The 14942-nt window shown below is 43.4% G+C and overlaps 1 protein-coding gene across 1 annotated transcript in view; it reads left to right on the forward strand.

Annotated features, from left to right (window-relative positions):
• Nucleotides 1–8914, forward strand: part of LOC119421067 (microtubule-associated serine/threonine-protein kinase 1) — an 87955-nt gene extending 79041 nt beyond the window's left edge. The window contains exons 16-27 of the mRNA XM_037688470.1: nt 797–809; nt 1167–1289; nt 1458–1567; nt 1654–1814; nt 1899–2128; nt 2219–2431; nt 3907–4136; nt 4759–4881; nt 4959–5092; nt 6781–6783; nt 7032–7219; nt 7304–8914. Coding sequence (XP_037544398.1) covers nt 797–809; nt 1167–1289; nt 1458–1567; nt 1654–1814; nt 1899–2128; nt 2219–2431; nt 3907–4136; nt 4759–4881; nt 4959–5092; nt 6781–6783; nt 7032–7219; nt 7304–8832 — 3057 coding nt within the window. The 3' untranslated portion in view covers nt 8833–8914. The remainder of the gene's footprint in view (nt 1–796; nt 810–1166; nt 1290–1457; nt 1568–1653; nt 1815–1898; nt 2129–2218; nt 2432–3906; nt 4137–4758; nt 4882–4958; nt 5093–6780; nt 6784–7031; nt 7220–7303) is intronic.
• Nucleotides 8915–14942: the final 6028 nt, after the last annotated feature.

Below are 14942 nucleotides of genomic sequence, written 5' to 3' on the forward strand. Positions count from 1 at the left end.
CTACTACTTGTACTACTATTCCTACTTTGCGGTTTTTCACTTATCGCAGGGCTTCAGGGTATGGATCCTCGACAATAAACAAAGGACTACTGTGCATGGATATTACTGTAGAAATATTATGACATTCTAATTGGTAGTGCCCCGGAAGTGCTACAGGTAGCTGCTGCTGCTATTTGCACGTGTAAATAACCACTGCTCTCTATGCACATACAGTGTTCCCTCATTTATCACGGGTGTTAGGGACCATACCCCACCGTGATAAGTGAAAAACCGTGAAGTAGAGGGATACAGAAGTCCTAGCCATGTAATTTTTCAATTTCGGTATTTTGTATATTTTGTTTATATTTACTTGTTTAAATATGGGGGAGTGTGGGTGGGAAAAGTGAAGCACCTCCACTTGACTCCACTCTCATTTGTCCCACTCTGGGCCCTTGAGCAAGGCCCTTAACCCCCACCATTTGCTCCCCCAGGTGCCCTAGATAGCAGCTCTCTGCTCCACACAGAGGGCTGTGGTAGCTCGGTGGTCTGTGAGTCAGTAAGGTCATCCAGCGTTAAAACTATTGCCAAGTCTTCATGTGAGTTAGTTCACTGTGGTGGCCCCAGAAGAAGGGAGCAGCTGAAAGAAGAAATAAATACTTGTGTAAATATTCTCCAAACACAAGTGCTTTCATATCTGTATAATTCCTTTAGGGGAGAAATACCATTCCTTTGCTCAGCTTTGTTAGTTTAGTTGTTTGCCTAACGGTGGCTGATAAAAATCCACTTTAACGTTGACCTCTCTCTGACTAACCGTTAGCTCGTCAGTCTAGGTGAAAATAAACTGTTTCTTCATACTGAGGTTGTTCAAAGAGTAGCATCTTCAACATGCAAGTTATTTATTGTTAATAACCCTTCCACAGAAGCCCACTTTATAGGATCTGAACTGTCCTCAAAATAAAGCGAATAAATTCTTCCTGCACCACTGGACGTTTTCTTGTGTTCACCAACAATTATAATATTACTCCACGACCCAGGAGCCTGTCGTCATTTATTTCAGCTTGTGGGTTTCGTGTACCTAAATCAGTCACCTCCTGTCACAGTCAGAGCACCTCCGCAGGCTATCTGTTTTTCCACCTGCTCCTTTCTTATGCATGCAACCGCCTCCTTCCTCTCCGCTGCCCCTCCAGGTGGTGCTTTTGAAGTCAAGCAGCACTCGTTCTTCACAGAGGTGGACTGGAACAGCCTGCTGAGACAGAAAGCAGAGTTCATTCCTCACCTGGAGTCAGAGGAAGACACCAGTTATTTTGACAGTAGGTTCTCCCTGCAGGCTCTGCTGGAGGAGCAACAACAACACTGGCTTAAAGTATAAAAACAAGTCAAATGTCAATTATAGGGCTTGAATATGTCTGTTTAGTGCATGCATGGAGTCTTATTTAAGGTTTGCACTTACGTCTAACATTACCTCTTCTCACCACCAGCCCGCTCTGAGCGCTACCATCACGTGCAGTCGTACGATGAAGACGACACCAACGACGACGAGCCTGTGGAGATCCATCGCTTCTCCTCCTGCTCCCCTCGCTTCAGCAAGGTCCAGAACTGACACACGTGTATATATTGTATGTTTTCCAAGTTGTTGCTTGCAAATATTAACTGAAACGCTGTGTGGACCTGAAGGTGTACAGCAGCATGGAGCATCTGTCCCAGCTGGAGCACAAACCTCACGCTGTGACTCTGAGGGAACACAAAGTACCCAGAGAGGACCGGGTGACCAAGAGAGAAAGCCTGGGAGGAGTCACCCTCAGAGACAAGAGCTGGAGGACCGGCTCTCCTGAGATGTGAGTGGGGAAAGCATCATGCCGCCTAGTCTCACTGAGTGTCAGCTGCAGGCGATGCTTTGAGCGATGGCTTTTCTTTTCCAGGAAGCGCTTGTCCTGCTCCGAGTCGTTCTTCACTGAGTTGGAGTCCAGCCCGCCGTCAGGGGCCCGCAGGCGCTTCTCCGCCCTCATGGATACGTACCGCTTCGCCTCCCCACTAGAGCTGGACTCTGAGCTGTCTTTAACAGGAAAGCAGCCCCCTGTGAAGACCAGAGGTGCTTCCCTGGAAGATTCGAAAATCTTGTCAAAAGACGGTAACGGCGTCACTGCAGGAGGTAAGAGGGAGCACTGAGAAATATGATTTGTAATCCAAACGTAAGGAGGATCAAAACACTGCTGGCTTTTATTCTTTCACCTGGACTCAGACAAACTTTTGAGACCTGCTGATGCATCGCTGCCTCTGCCAAGTCTGGGACCTCCTGACCCCCAGGGGCCCCGCCAAGCTACCACAGATCTGGTGCTGCGAAGGGTCCGACACCAACAGCTCTCCATGGAGGGAGAAAAGCAGATCTCACGACCAGGAACTAAAGTGATCAAATCTGCCTCTGCGACGGCGCTGTCTGTCATCATTCCAGCAGGTAAAGCCGCATGCCATTTTATATAGAGCCAGTTCCTCGGGGGACACTGTGGGGGGTGCTCCATGAGTATGGGATTGGGGCCCGTTGTTATGGGCTGTTCGGTGCCTAAACAAGCAGTGCAAGAGTTTGGTTCACATTGCCGGTGTTACACCATATTCTGTGACCACTGTATATTGTGACCGTAGGGGGCGCAGTTGCATTTTTACACCATACTTTGCAATATGTGATAAACACTATCATATTCTGTGACTGTCTATATTTTCATAATCTTCATGATATTAGTGAGCAGATGTTACTTTTTATTCCTTAGAGGAAGTAGAGACTCAGCAGAAACAGTTTGGCTCAAGTATTTGATTTTTTTCTATAAGTTACAGTGTGGTCACAATACCCGATAAGCGCTATCATATTCTGTGACCGTCTATATTTCCATAATAGTCGTGATATTAGTGATCAGATTTTAGTTTTTATTCTTTGGAGGAAGGAGAGAGTCAGCCTCCTTCCTCCAAACAATAAAAATGAACATCTGCTCACTAAAATCATGACTATTATGGAAATATAGACGGTCACAGAATATGATGGTGTTTATCAGGTATTGCAAAGTATGATGTAAAAATGCAACAGCGCCCCCTACGGTTACAATATACGGTGGTCACAGAATATGGTGTAACACCGGCAGTAAGTCGGACCCCTTCAGGGTGGGAGTTGGACTCCACCAAAGCTGCCCGTTGTCATGACTCTGTTCATAACTTTCATGGACAGAATTTCTCGGTGCAGCCAGGGGGCGGAGGGTTTTCAGTTTGGTGGCCTCAGGATTTCAGCTCTGCTCTTTGTAGATGATGTGGTCTTGTTGGCATCATCGTGCTGTGATCTTCAGTTCTCACTGGAGCGGTTCGTAGCAGAGTGTGAAGCATCTGGGATGAGAATCAGCACCTCCAAATCTGAGGTCATGGTCCTCAAGTGGAAAAGGGTGGACTGCTCTCTTCAGGTCGAGGGTGAGGTTCTGCATCAAGTGAAGAAGTTCAAGTATCTCGGGGTTTTGTTCTCGAGTGAGGGAAGAATGGAGCGTGAGATTAACAGACAGATTGGTGCAACATCTGCAGTATTGTGGACTCTGTACTGGTCCATTGTGGTGAAAAGAGAGCTGAGCTGTAAAGCAAAGCTCTCTGTTTACCGGTCGGTTTATGTTCCTACCCTCACCTATGGTCATGAGCTCTGGGTAGTGACTGAAAGAATGAGATTGTGGATACAAGCGGTTGAAATGAGTTTCCTCCGCAGGGTAGCTGGACTGGCTGGCTGGCACCAAGTCACAGCAGAAGTCGTCTCAGGGCACTGTACAGAAACATTCACACACATTAAAACAGTCAGTTAGTAAAGTGATCGATCTAAGGAAGCAGCAGACTAAGTTGAATCGTCACTTCACCACAGTCTCCCATATCCCAGAATCCTTTAACATGATGACAACCTTCTTTCCTCAGTGGAGCAACACGCTGCCTCCCCTCTGCCGAGCCCCATGTCTCCCCACTCCGTCTCGTCCAACCCCTCATCTCGCGACTCCTCTCCCAGCCGAGACTTCTGCCCCACGGTGAACGTCCTGCACTCTCCCATCACCATCCACCGCTCCGGGAAGAAGTACGGCTTCACCCTCCGAGCGATTCGAGTCTACATTGGTGACAGTGACGTTTACAGCCTGCATCACATGGTCTGGGTGAGAACACACAACCAGTTTATTTATTTGACTCTTTGTGATTCAAAACCCTGTTTACTAAATGAAATGAAGGATCCAACATAAAGCATGCCCTCCACCTTTCAGAGTCAGAGTTTTGAATTAAATCATTTCATGATGAGAAAGGATGGAGTCGTGGTTATTTTAACCAAATCTTGATAACAGCATCAGGTGTGAGCTCACAGCCATCTGTTCTCAGCAATGCTCAGCTACCACCACATCCAAATTCAGCTCAATATCTTTAAAATCAACCGAGTTTTAGCTGTTTTTGCATGGCCTAATGTTGATTAGCGGTGGCATCCATTTTGATTGTGGTTTACTCCAAAATGTTAATCAGTTGTAGATGCACACCCAATAATTACCTCCTGAGAATTTCATTAAAATCCATCGTAAGGTTATTTAAATATTTTCCCAACAAACAACCAAACTTTTTCCAGTTTGATATCATAAGCTTGTTCAGACTCTTATATTTTTAGTTATTAGATATAGCTTTCAAATCTGATTATGTGTTGTTAAAAGTAAAAAAGATGTGGTATGTAATTGATATTTAGGTTAATATGTGTTAATAGAGGGATTTATATTAAATGGTCTCTTTCTGTCTCAGCATGTGGAGGATGGAGGCCCCGCCCAGGAGGCTGGACTTAAAGCTGGTGACCTCATTACTCACGTGAACGGGGAGTCGGTTCATGGTCTTGTGCACACCGAGGTGGTGGAGCTCATCCTGAAGGTGGGAGACGTTTCGACTGAAATCTGTTTCGGATATGCACGTAGAGGAATGGGACTAATTAAATGTGTCGTCCACAGAGTGGAAACAAAGTGACAGTCACAACGACCCCCTTTGAGAACACCTCGATAAAAGTGGGCCCTGCACGCAAGTCCAGCTACAAATCCAAGATGGCACGGCGCAGCAAGAGGACAGGGGTCAAAGAGGGACAAGAGTGCGTTCCTCAGTTAGAAAATCTTACTCTCCTGTTGTTTATTAATGAGGCTAAAACATTAATCAAGCCAAGTCAAATTTATTTATAAAGCACATTTAAAACTGCAGCTGTTACCAAAGTGCTTAACAATAAGATCAAGACAGTAATTAAAGAAAAAATAATAATAAGATGTAATTAAAAGCATTCAAAATAAAAACACAAAAACGATGAGAAACGATGAAATACTAAATCAAATCATACTGTGTTAAACATCAGAGAAAACAGATGTGTTTTTAGGAGATATTTAAAAACAGGAAGTGAAGTGGTCTGTCTAATGTTGAGGGGCAGATTGTTTCAGAGTTTAGGGTCCAAGACTGAAAAAGCCCCATCTCCTCTGAGCTTCAACCTGGTTTTTGGTACAACCAAAAGCAGCTGATCAGACGATCTCAGCGCCCGGGAAGGAACATATGGTTGAAGTAAGTCAGAGAGGAATGAGGGTGCAAGGCCATTAATGCACTGAAAGATCAATAGGAGAATTTTAAAATCTATTCTGACATGCACAGGGAGCCAGTGAAGGGAGGACAGAACCAGTGCTCAAACCTATGAGTTCATGTTAATAGTCGGGCTGCAGCATTTAAGACGAGCTGGAGACGTGAAAGGGAGACCTGAATAACCCCAACATAAAGCGTGTTACAGTAGTCCAGCCGCGTTGTAACAAATGTATGGACTATTATTTCAAGGTCAGATCTGGTCAACTCTGACTTAAGCTTAGCTATCTGCCTTAACTGGAAGAAGCTTTTCTGAAGAAAGGAGTTGAGTTGTTTATTAAACTTAAAGTCAGAGTCTAAAACCATCCTGAGATTTGGAACATACTGCTTAAGATAGTATGACTCAAGAGAGTCAAGCTTTACAGGAACAGAGACAGACTTCAGTTTTCTGATCGTAGAAACTTAAAAAGTTTGAAGTCGTCCATGCTTTAATGTCGTCAACACTTTTTAACAGAGTGAATTTTGCATGAACTAGTTGGTTTTAAGGGCAGATAAATCTGACGATCATCTGCATAGCAATGAAACAAAAGACCATGTTTCCTCAAAATAGACCCCAAGGGGAGCAGCAAAAAGGAGCAGAAAAATGTGAAATTAGCAGAAATAAGTCAGAAGAATCACAAAAATGTTGTAGTTAGCAGAAAGAATCTGAAAGGATTACAAAACAGCTGAAGAAGCAGCTGAAATTAGCAGAAAGTAGCTGAAAAAAAGTGTAAATTTTCACGTGGAAGCTGAAAGAAGCTGAACCAGAACAAAATGTGAAAGGAGCAGTAAAAGGTTGTAAACAGATCTAAAGATCTGAAGGATGTAAAATGAGCTCAATTCATTTTCTATGAGGAGAAAAAAGTGACAGAAAAGGCTAAATATTTCAAAAAGCTAAAGTTGCACCAAAACCAAAGTAACGAGCTGAACGTTTTGATCTATGATTTGTTGAAGTAGCACAACAATCGTGGAATGAGAAAGATGCAGAAAAAGGTACAGAAGAAAAATGGATCATAATAGTGTGAAGGCCTTATAAACATTCACACTATTTAACAGTGTTTTTCAAAGCACTAATTATTCAATACAACTGCTTGCCATACATTTCATTTCCTTCCACAGCAGCTGCCCACCTTTAGCGGCACAGCAAAGTTTTCCCACTCGGCTGATTTTAATTTTAAACAGCAGGTCTTTAAGCTTTTGCGTGTTTGAGCCTTTCATGTTTTCTTTGATGTCGAATGGTTCAGATAGTACCTACAGCTGCATCTTTTTTGTCCTGGCTGTTCACAAATGCCGGTAAAATAATATTCTGCGCCCACTCTTTACAAAAATCACCTGCGAGTTCTGTGTTCTTCATCTTCTTCAGGTTGATTCATGCTGAAGCCACATTTACACCCTCCATAATTTATCTCATCTTGACGTATTTTATCTTTCAGTAAGAAACGCAGCTCCCTGTTCAGGAAAATCACGAAGCAGTCCAACCTGCTCCACACCAGCCGGAGCCTGTCGTCTCTCAACCGCTCTCTGTCCTCTGGAGACAGCCTCCCAGGGTCCCCCACCCACAGCCTGTCTGCCCGCTCTCCCACGCAGACGTACCGCTCCACACTGGAGTCCTCTTACCTGGGTCAGACCGGTACACTCATTTTAGAACATGGAATAAAAATACGCTGGTACTTGTACTCAAAACTGTTTCCTCGTCTCTCCTCAGGCACCTCCTCCCAGAGCAGCTCCCCGGCATCGAGCACCCCCAACTCCCCGGCTCAGTCTCACCACATGAGGCCCAGCTCTCTGCACGGCCTGTCCCCCAAACTTCACCGACAGTACCGCTCCGCACGCTGCAAATCTGCCGGCAACATCCCACTCTCCCCTCTCGCCCACACCCCGTCCCCCACCACCTCCTCCCCGCCGCCTTTCACCGGGCACACGGTGGGGAGCTCCAACACCACCCAAACGTTTCCCGCTAAGCTGCACTCCTCGCCTCCCGTCGCTCGCCCTCGGCCCAAGAGCGCCGAGCCGCCCAGGTCCCCCCTGCTGCAGCGGGTGCAGTCCGCGGAGAAGCTAGGGGCGCCGATCCTCCCGTCCTCCTCTTCGTCGTCGTCATCGCCGTCTCCGCTGACAGGCGGGGTGTCTTTGCGCAAGCACAGCCTTGAGGTGACCCACGGGGACTACAGGAGGGAGTCCTTCCACTGTGAGCACAGTCTGCAGAGCCTACTCGAGATCGAAGGGGAGAACGGACCTGCTCCTCCATCTCCGTCCTCATCTTCCTCTCCTTCTCCTCCTATGGGAGCAGAGATGGGGGGCCTGAGTCAGGCGAGGAGGCTGGGGAGGCAGGAGTCGCCGCTCAGCAGGGACGTGCTCGTAACGAATAAAGAGAAAGACGTAACGACAGCGCCTGAGCACGCTGGGTCACAGAACGAGAGGAGAGTCCCCTCAGCAGAGTGGAGGAGCAGTGAGGTGGAGAGGAGCAAGACTTCATCGTCTGCAGTCGCTCTGAAGTCTGCTCCTTCACACAGAGAGACCAGGTCCAGTCCTGGGAAACCTCCAGACGCTTCACGCTCTGATGCAGCGGTCCTCCAGAGCAAACCCAGCGACAAAACCTCAACCCCAGGTCCAAAGAGCCTGCAGCAGACAGACTGCAGAGCTGCACCCAAAGCTCAGGAAAAGACAGAAGAGAAGGAGAAAGGTGCCGGAGGGGGGGACAAAACCAACTTGCAGTCCAAACATCGTAAAGGCCCGGAAGTGGGAGAGAAAGGAGGTGCCAGTGGAAGTGAAAAAGCAACTGAAGCAACAAAGACCAAAGGACCTGCACCCACAGCCTCAGTCCAGGTTCAGCCCCCCTCCACAGCCAGACACCGAGCAGAGAGACCCGCAGTCTGCAGCCGTGGCCCCAAGGAGGAGAGGGCTCACCTGGAGGCCCTGGAAGAGAACCCCGTGTCCCCCTCCTCAGTCTCGCCCCCCTCAAACAAGTCGCGCCCCATGTCCCCCGGGGACAAAGCCAGCTTCGTCACGCAACTCACAAGCGTGGCCAAAACCGTGCTGGGGCCCATGAAGGGGGGCTCGCAGGAGACGGGCAAGTCGAAAGACACCCCAAAGACAAGCGAGGAGAGGAAGGGGGGCTCAGGGGGGAAAACAGAAGCTACATCTGGGGGTGTCCGCCGGATGGGTCAAGGCTCAGCTTCCGGCAGCTCCAGCAGCGCTCACTCTGAGAAAACTCGGAGCTCCAAACATCATTCGTGACGAAAGGAGTACGTAAAGATCGAAGCTGTCCTGAGTAATGCCTTTTACTGTAGCGTCACACCGACATATCAAGACTTCATACTGGGGGGGGGGGGGGGGGGGCATGAATACCTGAAGTGAAGAAAAACAAACACCAAACAATTTGTAGGCAAGATGTCAAAAAACTTCATCAGCTCCTGGTGGGCACACGGTGTGGACCTGTACTGTATGTTCATCCTAACATGTGTCATATCAGTCTTAACGCATGTCTGCGTGTGGAAAAACAAAAGATACTTAAAAAACTAAACTAATGAAGAAACCATAGAAACACTGTGAACAACCTTTCAACTTAACACACTTTGACCTGAGTGGGAACAAGGAGAGCTCTGGTTGAAAATATGGGCATTACTCGCATTTCAGACCAGTTCTTTTAAACCAGTGGTGCCCAGTCCATCGATGGAGATCTACAAGTTGATCTCAAATGTATTTTGGGCAGATCGCATGGCATTAAAACATGGACGTCAGCCCATCATCCATCCTCACAATGAAATATGTCACTTGATTGACAGACAGGGCAGCCAGTCTGAGGCCCTGTTTACACAACGTGAAACGTTCGGCCGTTCATTTACACAACAGCCGGGGAACACACACACACACAAACACGCACACACAAACACGCACACACAAACACACACACACAAACACACACACACGTAGATGTGAAACGCTCCACAAACAAAGTGGCACATGCACACTACAGGCGGCTGCAGTCTAAGTTTTCCTGTACTAATAACAGTTATAATAAATAACAACAGTTATAATAAATAACAACAGTTATAATAAATAACAACAGTTATAATAAATAACAACAGTTATAATAAATAACAACAGTTATAATAAATAACAGTTATAATAAATGTCAGAGAGCAGAGTGTTCTTGTGCTGCTCGCCCTTTTTCAGCTTGTAGAAGCAAAACTAATAAAATCCAGTTCCAAAGAAACGTTGGTGTGTCCACCAGTTTGGACTAACTGTGATCATGCACATGCTGCATGCACAATGAGGGTTGCCAGATCAATTTTAAATGTCTTATTTACCCCCTCCTTTTCTGTGCACGTGCTCAACAAACACAACACACACCTCATCCTAGAATATTTGACTCAGCACACATGACAGTTTAGGTCAAAATACTGTCACTTTAAAGCCACAGTACTATAGTTCATCATTTCTTATCTGGCAACCCGACTGACACAGAAACTACTGTGTTTTTGTGTAAACCCATTCATTTTTTGTTTATTACCTCCAGTAAACATTAAAAAGCACTAATGTTTCCAGAGGTTGTTCTCGTGTAAACGGGGCCTTATAGTAGGTAGATCGCTTTGACTTGGTCATTTTAAAAGGAGCTCGCATGCTGAAAAAGTCTGGGCACCCTGTTTTAAAGGAATAGTTCACATACTTGGATGTGGGTTTCCATGGAAAGCTTATGGATGATTAATATCTTACCTGCTGTCAGAGACACCTGATCAGTGGATCAGCTGCACCCCCATTTTTTCTAAGTGGCCGTGCACTGTTACAGTTTGCCATCAAAATGATCTCTTCCAGCAATAAAACAAAAGCATGATTCAGATTTTAAAGTTGTAATTGCAAATTACTTAAAAAAAAAAAAACATTTCAAATAAGTGCTAAACTTTGGGAAAATAAAAGCTTTTGTAAATATCCACATCTGGATTAGATCTGCATGACAGCTTAAAAGAAAAAAGATTAAGGCTGAATCTGACATCTTTGTCTAAGTAGCATGCCGTGATAACAGAGACTTCTTGCTGTTGGTCCTGTTACATTATAAGAACATGAACAATATGTCTACATGCAGTTAATGACTAGAAAAATACATTTCCTGCAAAAATGCTGTGTAAATTATTATTGCTGAAGAACTTGCTGAAAAACAGCTGAAATGTAGCTGTAATAGAAGAACAAGCCTAAACTACAGATGAAAGAACACATATTTGCTGAATTAGGTTTAAATGAGCAGAAATTTACACAAAAATTAGGAAATTAGCTAAAAAAAAGAAGAAGAAGCTGAAATTAATAAAGAAACAGCTGAAAAGTAGCTGAAAAGGTAGCTTAAATTATTAGAAAGAGCTGAAACAAGCTCCAAAAATGTGGAATTAGCTGAAATAGCCAAAATTAGCATAAAACAGCTAAATAGTAGCTGAAATAGTATAAAAAGCTGAAACTAGCTGAAAGGAGCATAACAAGCTGAAATTAGCATAAAGACATTAATTAGGCTAAAATGAGCAGAAATGCCCACAAAAAACAAAAATTTATCTGAAAGTAGCTGAAATTAGCTTAAAAAATAGCTGAAAAGTAGCTTGAAAGGCAGAAAAAAAGCTTAAATTACCAGAAGGAAGTGCTGAGAGCACATTTTTGCTGAATTAGGCTGTAAAAAGTTTAAATGATTGCAAAAAATGTGGAATTAGCTGAACAGACTAAAATTAGCATAAAGCTACATAGCAGTAGTAGCTGAAATAGCAGAAAAAGTTTAAACTTGCATGAATAAGGAGAAAGGAGCATAAGCTGAAATTAACTGAAAGTAACTGGAAAAAAGTTTGCATTTGCTCAAGGAAGCTGAAAGAAGCTGAAGCAGAACAAGATGTAAAAGGAGCAGTAAAAGGTTGTAAACACAGCTAAAGATTTGAAGGATGTAAAATGAACTCAGTTCATTTATACGAGGAAAAAAATGGCAGAAAAGGCTAAATATTTCCAAAAGCTAAAGTTGCACCAATATCAAAAGTCATATCACCCTTCTCCTGAACGAGCTGAATGTTTTGATATGATTTGCTGAAATAGCAAAAAAAAAAAAAAAAAAATTGTGGATCGAGAAAGATGCCGAAAAACTTATGAAAGAAAAATGGATCCCAGTCATAAACATTCACACTATTATTTACTCTCCTGCTTGGTAACAGGTGCACATGCCTGCTTTAGAGGGCTCATTAAACGACCTCGTTTTGAATCAGAAACACTCATTTCTGTCCAGACTGATGAGCCAACAGCCCTGAAGGGATTTATGCCATCTTAAATTAATTCTCAAACCTTTTATAACATTTATTTTAAAAACCATTGCTATCAGTTTCTTATTGTGCTGCTATTGGATTATGGCGAAAAAGGTATGTTGACACAATTCCTGGCTAAAATTATATTAAATTTCACCCACACCTGCCTCCACCCTCAATGGCCCCACTCTGGGCCCCTGAGCACGGCCCTTAACCTCCACCACCTGCTCCTAAACAGGTCTCTCTAGAAAATGAGTTGTCATGACTCAGTGAGACTACCTGGATAAATAAAGGGTAAATGACAAAAATATGTAGCCATCTCTCTTGGAGGAGCTTCTTTCTTTGTTTATTTTTATATGAAAATTAATTGTGACACAAAACTATAATTTCAACCTTCTGGTGTGAAGAAACAATAAAAAAGCAAGAAATATAACTGTTGTAGTCCGCTGCTGTGGGTGTTCACTAGTTCTCCAAACTTGGGTTGTTCAAAGATTTATCTATGACAGGTAAGATATTAATTGTTCATAACATTTTCACATCGCTCCACTTCGCTTTAATCTAACACGCGCTACACTTTCTTTCCTCAAGACTACTTTTACTAAAAAAAAGGGGGGTGGACAAAGATTATTCCTGTGTGACGCACTGAACAGTGCAGCAAACGTGCCAGAAACTGGACCAAGAGACCAAAAACGTTCGCAGAGACGGAGTTAGACGGCTGAGCGGAGAGTTTTTGTTAAGGGCTGACGGTCAGTGGGCTTGAAAAGGAAGACTAGATTAATTTGCACAGGGACGCTATGCAATGTGCTGCCAACGTCACTTTCTGTTGTGGTGTCTCCAGTTTACATTGTGATCTAAAAGAGAGGAATATAAAAATATGTAAAAGCCAAGCAAACGTTTTGTTTGATTTGTGTCTGCTGATGTATAATTGTATATTTTAGGCTGATATAGAAATGTGCTTATCGTGATGTGATGAGGCAGACAGAAGCATACTTAGGGATAAAAGTGTGTTCTTTCGTTCACACTTTTGTACGAGAACAGTTCGTTGTGTAATCTGAAATGTGACGGAACGGTGCCAGTGCTTTTATTTTGGAACTGTGAGGATTTTAGTTGTTTTTGTGTTTAAATGTCCGACTATATGCAATTCATTGATGCCCAGTTCCTTAAAGCTGAGCGTCCCTGTCAGTGAAAAGTCAGGAGGCTGAATCCCGGAGTAGATTTCTTCAGAGCGTCTTAGTGTTGTGGTCTTGTTTGAGTTTTGTGTTGTAGAGAATGTGGTTTTTAGGACTCGGCGCAGTCTTAAACCCCCGTCTTGTGGACCACTTGACTCCAGAGGTTGTAGGGTTACAGAGTATCATTAGTGCAACACGTTACAAGTCTGATAAATGTCTGTAGATCTTGTGATTAGATGAATTGTTCGCCTAAAGATGGACACATGAACATCTGTTCCAGTTCAGTTTGATGGTTTTATTTTCTTCCTTATGGTGTTGTTGTACTTTAAGCAGACATGGACCCAATGTTTAGAAACTGAACAACGTTTTGAGTTTGAAGTGGCGAAACCGCACTTTATGTTGTGTCAAATATTTGTATTTATTTTGATTCAAGAATATATTTTTTTATATTTGTTATATTTATTGAACTTTTTTTATTTATTCATGTAGTGAAAACTCTGCTTTACTGGTGACGAGACTTAGGGTCACATTAAAAAAAATAAAAATCAATCTCCTTTTTTTTCTGCAACTTGTCAAAACTCTGCAAGGCCACTCCGGTTCTGACTTCTCTTACCTTTGGTCAGAGCTCGGAGGCTAGAACTGCTGACACGTGCACCTTTTCCCCAGTGTTTGACTTTTTTTACATTATCTCTTGACCATTGTTCTTTGTGATGTTGCTACATATTTACCAGCCACTGTTATGAATAACAAATGTGGGAGCAAAAGTCCAATAAACAAATAAATGTAATAAAAAAGCTTCTTTTTTGTCTTTCTTCTTTCTAAAGCAGATAGTATTCGCTTTTAAGTGCCATGTAATTAAACCATGTTTTAACAATTTTACTCCTAGTCAAGATAATGTTCAAAAATAATCAGAAGACACCTACAAAATATTCCTACAAGTCAAATTCACATTTCAAAGTGTCCACTACCTATTTTAACGTTTAATGGATGAACTGGACATGCACCGCAGACAACCCTTATTCAGTTAAATACGTTATTTAATTTAGGTATTTATCACTTTGTCACTGCTTAAACTATTTCGAAATATGCATTAGAACAAACCTACAGGTAAGTAAATAAAAATAAATATATACTGTATACCTTTAAATAAATATACATTTCACTTCCGGGTTTTACTTCCGGGTTCTAGTCTGACGTCAAAATGAGCTCTAGACCAAAATACAAAGTAATACTTTTTTTTTTTTTCAAGTAATACTATATTATACCTCCAGGTCCAACTCATTCGATGCCATGTTTTGATCCAGGTTCCATTTATATTGACTATGATTGTCTTTATATAAGTAAGAAAACAACTAACAAAACATTAAGAAATATTATTTTAAGAGACATCGTCTTTCCACCAGCTTGTACATTTTATTGGTCCAACATCTTTGGAAATATAAATTGGAAGTGGACTTGGTTACTTCCAAAGAAATACTTAATAAATAATAAAGTAAAAGAAATTTCCTACAAAATTATTCACAATTGTTATCCAGTTAGGGATGAGTGATGCGGTCAGGCTGAAGGAGGTGTCCTATTGGGCCTTTTTGGCCTGTGGGACCCTGAAAGCAGCTGATGGGTACCGACAGTCCAAGCGACATGCGGCTCGGGTGGTCGCTGAGGCAAAAACTCAGGCATGGGAGGAGTTCGGAGAGGCCATGGAGAATGACTTCCGCACGGCTTCGAGACGATTCTGGTCCACCATCCGGCGTCTCAGGGGGGGAAAGCGGTACACCACCAACACTGTTTATAGTGGGAGTGGTGTGCTGCTGACCTCAATTCGGGATGTTGTGGGTCGGTGGGCGGAATACTTTGAAGACCTCCTCAATCCCACCGGCACGTCTTCCACTGAGGAAGCGGAGCCTGGGGACTCTGG

This window comes from Nematolebias whitei, chromosome 15 (genome assembly GCF_014905685.2).
Source record: "Nematolebias whitei isolate Nwh7 chromosome 15, NemWhi1, whole genome shotgun sequence".
Lineage (NCBI taxonomy): Eukaryota > Metazoa > Chordata > Actinopteri > Cyprinodontiformes > Rivulidae > Nematolebias > Nematolebias whitei.